The 9195-nt window shown below is 40.0% G+C and overlaps 1 protein-coding gene across 8 annotated transcripts in view; it reads right to left on the bottom strand.

Annotated features, from left to right (window-relative positions):
• Positions 1–9195, bottom strand: part of fgfr1a (fibroblast growth factor receptor 1a) — a 32928-nt gene continuing 23733 nt past the window's right edge. For 7 of the 8 annotated variants that reach the window (XM_037097671.1, XM_037097670.1, XM_037097674.1 and 4 more), the window contains exons 11-19: positions 8643–8788; positions 7673–7794; positions 7125–7235; positions 5972–6162; positions 5732–5854; positions 3997–4067; positions 3755–3892; positions 1369–1474; positions 1098–1274 (exon numbers count right to left, since the gene is read on the bottom strand). In XM_037097671.1, the coding sequence (XP_036953566.1) occupies positions 1098–1274; positions 1369–1474; positions 3755–3892; positions 3997–4067; positions 5732–5854; positions 5972–6162; positions 7125–7235; positions 7673–7794; positions 8643–8788 (1185 nt within the window). Of the gene's footprint in view, positions 1275–1368; positions 1475–3754; positions 3893–3996; positions 4068–5731; positions 5855–5971; positions 6163–7124; positions 7236–7672; positions 7795–8642; positions 8789–9195 lie in introns of all 8 variants that reach the window. The other variant, XM_037097668.1, reaches the window with a different exon arrangement.

The raw sequence follows: 9195 nt of genomic DNA, 5'->3' as shown, positions 1-9195 counted from the left end.
TTTGTTTTCAATAGCATTTTTATTTAATGTAATCCTTTAACGATGACATACATGTTCTGCAACCCTTAAATCAGAAGTTATGTGGCAGCAAATGTAACTCCTGTTGAAGCATTTACAGTAGAAGATAAGTTCATCACAAGGCATGCACAGTGGAAGTGCATGATGTTGACCGAAGCAGATCATTTTAATAAGCACGGTGTACAACCACAAATATTTAAAGTTGTGACCAACCTTGAAGGAAATTAATCTTAAATGAGACAACATACAATTTTACACACACACACACACACGCGCGCGCGCGCGCGCACACACACACACACACACACACACACACACACACACACACACACACACTCTTTCATGAGAATATTTCTTCCCCAAAAACTGTTACTGTATTGCAGGTTGTTTCATGAGAAGCATTTAAGGTTAAAAAATAGAAACCCAATATATATATTTTCGATTGGTGATTATGCAGTAAATTTAGGGGATGTAATTCTCAGCAATTTGAGGAAATTCTCATGTAACAACTGCCGCTACAGACTATATTAAAAAACAGATCAAACACAACTTGTACAAAAGAAAATAAACCAGTTATGGTAATAAAAATAAGAGTACAATGTAAATATATATTCATATTTATAATTTTTCTAACTGTATTTACAAGAAGAGAGTGAATGATGCTGCATGTCCCATGGTTGCTTTTATTCTCTGGATTTGGTCTGAAAGGTAAAAAGTCATTCTTCTCTACTGACAGGAAGGAAAAACAGCAACATAAGAAACAAAAACCTGACAGTCAGTCCGTTTGGTTCCCCTGACCCGTGGAATGCCCAAAGTGGAGAGAAGAGTGGGAGTCTGCTGGAGTCTGCTACTCACGTTTTGACAAAGTGCCCCATAAACATCATCACCACGAGAACTGGAACACGGCTGCACCTTTCAGTCTACGTGATCCGACTAGTTCTCTGAGGTGTCCTCCGAGCTCCTTTCTCACAGAGCACCAGTGTTTATTAGCTTCATCTCTGGGAATGTGGGGAAGAGTCCAACCCCATGAGGCAAGGAGTGGAGGGAAAATTAATGTTTGTGTGAACGAGATTGAGGTATCAGCGTTTCTTAATGGCTGCTCCATTGGAGTGGGGAGGGAACTTTGGCAGGCAGGGCTCCTCGGCTCCAGCATCGTGGGAGAAGACCGAGTCCTCGCCGGAGGAGCAGGTTGAGCTGCGGGTGTCTGGGTAGCTCGGGGAGTACTGGTCAAGAGGCACTGACAGCTCCAAATACTCCTGTATACACAAAAAGAGGACAAAACATTAGCATTTCACTTCCAAATAAAATGTTTCTGCTTCTTCCTTGTATGATGAGGACAGGAGGACTCACCTGGTTGGATGACATGACCAGGCAGCGATCCAAATCCTCCACCAGCTGTTTGAATGTGGGTCTCTGAGAGGGCACAGCATGCCAGCAGTCCCTCATCATCATATACCTGCAGAGATCGAGAATGACATTGAGTGGGTTTTTTATAAACCTATGTAATAGGATGGTAAAGGGGCAGTTCATCTAAAAGTTTAAACTGCATCTTGTCCTCCTGTGTGTGGTACCATTTCGTCTAGATTGTTACCTTTGTCAAGGTTATGTTTTCAGCCGCGTTCGTCTATTTGTTATTTAGTTTATCAGCAGGATTACATGGAGGCTGGGTCTCAGCACAGAACAGACCTCATTAACTTAGTGCGGTTCAAGATAAAGGGACAGATCCAGGAATTTTTCATAAGGAGTTGTCTTAGTTCAGACACAACCTGCAACTACCACCTATGGGCAATTTTGAATAGAAACTATTTTCTTTCCGTATCACAGCACAGACAGACAAATGCATCTGCTTGTGCTCCTGACTGCGCGGGATGTAAACATTTATGGTGTCCTCCTTGGCTAAGCTGTAGCTGTAGCAGGAAGGTCGAACAAAACAAAGGTGAACAAAACGCTCCATTTGGAGCTCACTCAACCTTTAGGTGATTCATTTTATTGCTCGTCACAAAAACAACAGTAGGGACCCTTTATTATGTTGCTAAGCACCTGGATGTTTCTGATATACAACATTGCGGGTTATGTAAATATTAATGCCAACTGTTTGGGCTGAACATGAAACCAAGCAGTGACTCACCGTTTTGATTTTAAAAACTTCACAGATTGTCCCAGGTGCCAAATACTTTCAGGTTTTTGAGTGCAGTCAACATTCACCTTTACTCTGATAATATTTAATATTTTCTCTTGGCAATGACAGGTGAAATTGAAAAAAGGGTTTCAATCACAACAAACGCTCCCTCAATAGTTGTCATTGACGTCAGCAACATCTGGTTCAGAGCAAGTGTGGTTGTGACCATGAGAGCTCAAAAACAGAAAACCCCAAGATTTTTATGCCGTTTTTCCATTACATCTTCCGCCCTGGCTCTAATCGGTTTGACTCGGCATGGCAAGAAATTGTATTTCCACCACAACTGGGCTACCTGCTGAAGGTGTGTCTTAAACCAATGATGCACTTGTCCTGATCCTCACAGTATTATGGAAGAATCACAATAAATAAAGTAGCTGTTATGTCATGTTATGTTATGTTATGTTATCAAGTCATCTAAAATCTTGTATTATAAAGCAGCATTACAGGAAATAATTTGTTCCACCATGCAACTTAACAGTAAACATGACTCCTGAAACAGCTGAGAGTGAACATAATGAAAGAATAAAACACAGATGTTATGGGTTTGCAGCAGTTGTACTTTGGGAAATTGTGATGAGCATTTTTCAAAAAAATATTTCTTCTCATTTTATACATTAGAAGATTAAATTAACCGGAAAATAAAGGGCAGATAAATAGATCAGGCTTTTAATTTGAAAAGAAAATGCAGTGAAGGAAATGCTCATTGAAATGCTTACAGGTTGGACGACAATGTTTTTAAAGAACACCAGCTCACCAACTTAGCAAAATTTTTGGTTTAATGGAAGAGAAAATGGCAAGCCAAGGGATGTGAATGAGATTACGTCGTCTTTGCTGTAAGCACGTGTTAACTAAACAAGGCAACACAACAAATTTGCAATCTCACCAGAGTCCATCATCCAGCACAGTTCAAGGGATGATACTATCTTCTATTGCGATATTTGGGTGGTACAATATCAAATTTTTGATATTGCCCAAGCCTAAAACGGTTGTCTTTACTTCGTCTTTATCACAGACTTTATTAGCAAGCACTATTAGTTTGATACTAAGGATATTAGTGATTAACACAGAAATATCTGTTAAGAATTTCACCTATTTAAAATCTATACAGATAAATTACAATTGATTTGTTAAATTATTACATTTTAAAAACCACTTCGTAGTCTCAATATGGGTTGGATTTTGTTGAAAGGCAACAGACTGAGGCTCCACAACTGAAATGAAATCACTATCTTTTGTTATTTAGTTTATTGTTCAGGTAACTTCCTACTGTTACTGTAGCCTGCCGCTACTGTTGCCTGGTCTGTTTTTACATTGAACACATTTTAAGTAATGGTTAAAACTGATGAAAACAATGTTTGCATCTTTATTTGATACCATTAATTTCTCAGAATCTCTGGCTTCAGTAGGTGTTCTTGCGTCACTCCAAAATTTAAATTAGACTTAGTTTTAGGGTAAGTCAATATTACCCTGAAACTTTTACCAAATAAGGAAATTCTGGCCAGCAGCGAAAGCATCAACAAGAGGAGGTTTGATTTGTTGTGTGCAGCGTTTGCTTACAGCTCATGAGTGCACGTTGAGGGCTTGTCCATGCGGTGACCTTCCTTCAGCAGCTTGAACAGCTCTTCAACAGGGACCCCGGGATATGGAGAGCCTCCCAGTGTGAAGATCTCCCACAGCAGTACCCCAAATGACCAGCTGCAGACAGAATCACACAAGTATGTCTAGATTTTCTGCATGACTAAATTTTTTCCTCACATTCCAGTCCATTCCTTAGAAAAGTAACAAGACGTGATACCCACACATCACTTTGGTGTGTGTATATCCGGTCAAACAGAGCCTCGGGAGCCATCCACTTGACTGGTAAACGACCCTGGGGAGAAGGAATGCAGGTTAAGGCTATTTACAGTGCGGGGCTTTTTCCACCTCAGAGGATGCATCATTCTGTACTGTTTAATCAGATCAGTTTGATATCATGCAGGAAGGATAGTACAAACAGAAACAGCCACGGTGAGCTGAAAATGGCTGCAGGTGACAGGTTCCTCCATCAGGTTGTCAACATGTCATCGTGCCAGTGTTTGCATTAACGTCTTTGCTAATCAAAGACCCAACATGTTCCCATATAGGTAAACAGCATTGAAAGAGGAATTCCAATACTACTAAGCCCGGACCCTATATTTACATGTTTTGGTATGCAAATACGTCATACTTCGGTCATGTAGACTGCCTTAGCTGGCTACTGAGAAACAGCTGTAATGTAATCCTTTGGGGCAACTGTAGACGACCAAGTTCCATCCACTGAATGTGCTCATTTTTGCACCTGACAAGCTGAGACTGTCTGACAGAGGTCCCTCAAAAGGTGAGTTGTTACGGCCTGGATTGGCAAAATCATGAAATATTCAGTCATGACAGTATCGAAACTGAAATTGCGACACTCAGATCCACAAACCTGTCTCGCAGCGTGAGAAGGCAAAATCGCGACACAACTTCCAGTCCAGATCCAGCTCTATGAGCTATAAGTGGCTCCTTTCACACAGAGATGTCACATTAACACCACAGCGGTGGTTCACACAGAAAGCCGGCGCTGCGGCTCCTAAAGAGACGTGACGGTACACGTCATGATGATGACGTGTGTATGTGTTTTCAAGGTGTTTCCCCAGTTTCCCCCTGTCAAGCTGTTATAATGTGTCCTGATTGAGATCCTGACCCACCAAAACTTCCTGGAAAGTGACAAAGTTACGTTTTTCACTATAAATTACATAATTGCCATCAGTAAACAGGTCGCTGTCTGACTCTGTCACTCCCGGGATGGAGGCTGTTTGCCGGGGGGAAGTTCACTGAAGTCTCAGTCAGGAGGGCTAACCGTCGCAGAGATTTTTTTTCATCACAAACACTCGGTGAGTTAAAGTTGTTAAAGTTTGCTGGTGACAGACGCTGTTTTTTGGGCAGAAATGTGACAAGGAGTAGGTAGGACAGGCGGGAGGACAGACACTTCTCCACATACAGCACCTCATGAAAGTTGCCAAAGACAGTTACAGTTTCTATGTTACCTTAGTTTGATTCTGTAACGTTGCTTTGTGGAACATTTCTCTTTATTTAGTGGAGTGAGGGATCTGTGCAGCTAACAGACCATCTAATAGACACGCCCCGCATACGTGCAGCCGGCTCATCTATTCACACTGGTTCAGTTGCCCAATACAACGCCTCTGATACTATCAGACGAGTATCATATACAGAAGTTATTGAAATGTTACATAAAATTTAATTTTTTAAAAAAAAAGAAAAAAATTGAGGTTTGTATCGAACCATGGGTCAAAAATTGTGATACAAACTGATCTGTGAGTTTGGTCTATCGTTACAGCCCTAGTGGATGTAATTATGTCATTGCAGCTGTGTCGTGGCTGCCAGCTGAAGTGATCTACTTGACCAATTCCAAAACCTTTTGGTAAGTATGAATCATTTACACATTAAAACATGTAAATATAAGACCAGGAAAATATCAGAATTCTCCTTTAAACAATGAATGAAAATACTCACATTTGTGGTCTTCTTATAGTAATCAATGTGGTGAATATCTCTTGCAAGGCCAAAGTCAGCTATTTTCATCACACTGTCCTCTGTTACCAAAACATTGCGGGCAGCAAGATCTCTGTGGATGCACTGCACAAATAGAAGCAGACATCACTAGAACTGAAAGTTGAAAGTCATATATAGTTTAAATAGTGGGGTAAATCTGTGTAAATGTAATATGGACAGCTGTGAATGACTTGTTGTTACCTTTTTGGAGGATAAATACTCCATCCCCCGGGCCACCTGGTAAGCACAGGACACCAGGTCTTTGATGGACATGTTTTCCACAGGCACCTGGTCTGGGTTGTAGCAGTACTCCATGCCTGGTGGCCGTCGAGCTCGCAAGTACTCCCTCAAGTTGCCTTTGGATGCATACTCTACTATCACATACAGAGGACCTGGAAGCGATTGGATGAAATAAATTAGAAAGTCATCATAAAATCAACACCATAAAAGCATAACGTTTTAAATGGAAAGGTACCAAAATAAACTTCATGATGCCAATTCACCAGACATTGCCCAACTCTAGTTATAAGTCCAAAGAGTTAAAATTCTCTTATCAAATGAGTCATGTTGAGGTGGTTGTGATGATCATATAAACAAAATTAACCGTTTTACAGCTGCATCTTTTACAATGTTAACTTATGGGAGGTGTTTTAGGGCCCCAGTGCAATACTGTATTTAAACAATTTGGCCACCATGAAGCTTCAAAGCCTGGTGCTCCTCCTGGGGGCTTGGCTCAATCCATGCTGAAGCAAAGTTTCATCATCGCAAAACATTTCTGGAGCTTCAGAGCCAAACAGTATTTCAGCATTCTCCTAAACAAGGGGACTTAAATCTAAAAAACAAACAAACATACAAAAATAAATAAGTGAATAAAAAAAAAAAAAGACAAAAACAAAACAAACATAAAATGGCTTTGTATTGCTGGGCTGGTGTAATCCAAGTCTCCAGAGTACTGCAGTGAAGACTTTAATAAGGTGTAAATATCTTTTCAAATCAATTTCGAATCGTGCGCTGTGCAGAGATATGCATTACGCTGGAAGAGCAGTATGTAGCCATTATATGTTTGATTTTGTTTGTTATTCACATTTTAAAACAAATTCCTTGGCCACTTTAGGTGTTTGAGAAAATGTTTTGCTGTGAAGCTCCAGAATGTTTGGTGGTCTCGACTGACATTCCATCAGGATGGGGGAGATAATGGGTTACAGCAAGTTAACAAACATAACCTGCAAATACTGGCTGAGACTATGAATGCCTGAGGTTAACAGAGTGCAAGGTGTGTGTGTGTGTGTGTGTGTGTCTGTGAGTGTGCTGGTCAGGGCAGGTCAACAGCAGACCCCTGACTGTCTAGTCCTACCATCCTGTGTGCAGGCTCCCAGCAGATTTATGATATTCTTGTGCTTCCCGATGATCTTCATCATCTCCATCTCTGAGATCAGGTCTGACAGGTCTTTCTCTGTGGCGTCAGCTGGAGGGGAAGAGAAATAAATCACATCAGGGTAATTAGACGATGTTCTCTTCATGGAAAGGCCTAACAATGCCTCACAATAATCACCTTACACACTAACATTGCAGCTGTTGTGGGAACAGGCTGGCGTTTGTCTTGCAGAATGTTCCTAGGGGAAAGGCACTGACAGTGCTAGAAAATATATGTTACTTTACCTCAATCTTCACTCTTTGTACAGTTTGAACACTGCTTTATATGGGGGTTGTCATAAATCTTTATTCTGCCAAACCATTTGCACATACATTTAATGGCTACAATCCAATGGCAGATGTTTCTTAGTATCTGCTCGTCACAGTTTTTGGGTCAGAAGTTTTCTTGTCCCTCAAGTCTGGACAGGAGGCTTATGTACAATCTATTGCTAAACACATACTATACTGTATACTCGACAGCATACTTACATTTCAGCATTTTGACTGCAACCTTGGTGATTCGGTTTGGCTTCTCTTTGTCGAGACCCAGTGCCTCACCCATCACTACCTGGCCGAAGCAGCCTTCACCCAGCGGCTTCCCAAGAACAAGTCTGTAAGTGGGAGAAGGCACATGGATCAACACTGAAGGTGAAACATTTTTTCACACACTGGTCAATTTTAAGGTTTAAGGCTAAGTCTGTTTAAAGAAATTGCCCACAATACACATCTAAATGTTTTAATTCATGGATAATCATGCAAAACTGTGCATATTTAACAAAATGGCTTTGTTTGTATATTCAAACATAAAATAGAAAACTTTTGATACAAAAAAATGTTTGTATGTCAGTAATTAACATGGGATGTTTCAAGGTAATATCACTTTTTTTTATCCTATTAATTTTTTTGTCAAAATAATATAGAATTTTACAAAACTCATCTTTAAAGGCAGTTTTCACAAAATCATTTTTTTCTCTTAATCAGAATCACAAATCTCCACATCACCATCACTTACATAGACCAAAAATACCATCATATAACATTCACAGCCTGATTTACAAAACATTTTATTCTTAAAAACAGAGAATTACAAAAAAAATAATTAATGGCTGTTGACAGTGTATAAAAATATATCTTAAGTTGCCCAAGTAAATGTAATATACGAATTTTGAACCTGGCTTAAAAATGTTTATATTTTTTAATTAGATGAGAATTCTAAGTAATCAGCTGTGACAGTTTCACAGTAACATCTGTGAGTTAGTTGGAATAGTTTTGAGGTTTACCTAAATTGCATACAGACTGTAAACTCGGTACAACCACCCTGTTCTGGGGCAGTTAAAGTGCCTTGCATAAAGGAGAGAGAACTTTCAAAAAACCACAAACATGTCTTTCTCAAACCAGTAACTTTTCTTTCAGGAGATCACTTTTCTGTCTTAATGTTTATTCCAGGATGTTTACGTACCTGTCCCTCGGCAGCTCCCAGCGGGGATCCTGGGGCAGCTCATACTCAGACACCCCTGAAAGCATTGGAGAGCCACTGGAAGAGAGCCGGGCAGGACGAACCAGCATCACTCCAGAGTGGATGGAGGAGCTAGAGTCCACAGACACCTGAGGTAAAAGAAGACTGACATTACTCCCTCCATAGTGGAAAAGACACCAGTTAACAATGACCCTAAAGAAAATGAAAACCACAGAGTAGTTGCCAATCAAACAATTATTCTCATTTTCAATTAATGTGTTGTTTATTTCATTGATAAATCGATGGGTTGCTCTGTCTTTAAAATATTGATTCATGACGTCCTCAAATGTCTTGCTCTGTTCACAACCCAAGGATAGTCAATATACTGTCAAAGAGGAGGAAAGAAACCAGAAAGTATTCACATTTAGAGGCTAGAATCAGAGAATTTTGACTGTCTTTAAAAATTACTCAAACTAATTATCAAAAGTTGGCAAATGATTTAACAGTTTATAACTAATCGATTAATTGCCGCAGCTCTTCTTAAGACCATGTAAAT

Source organism: Acanthopagrus latus, chromosome 5, assembly GCF_904848185.1.
Source record: "Acanthopagrus latus isolate v.2019 chromosome 5, fAcaLat1.1, whole genome shotgun sequence".
NCBI lineage: Eukaryota > Metazoa > Chordata > Actinopteri > Spariformes > Sparidae > Acanthopagrus > Acanthopagrus latus.
The sequence above is the reverse complement of the archived record's forward strand: the minus strand, read 5'-3'. Positions and strand labels throughout refer to the sequence as shown.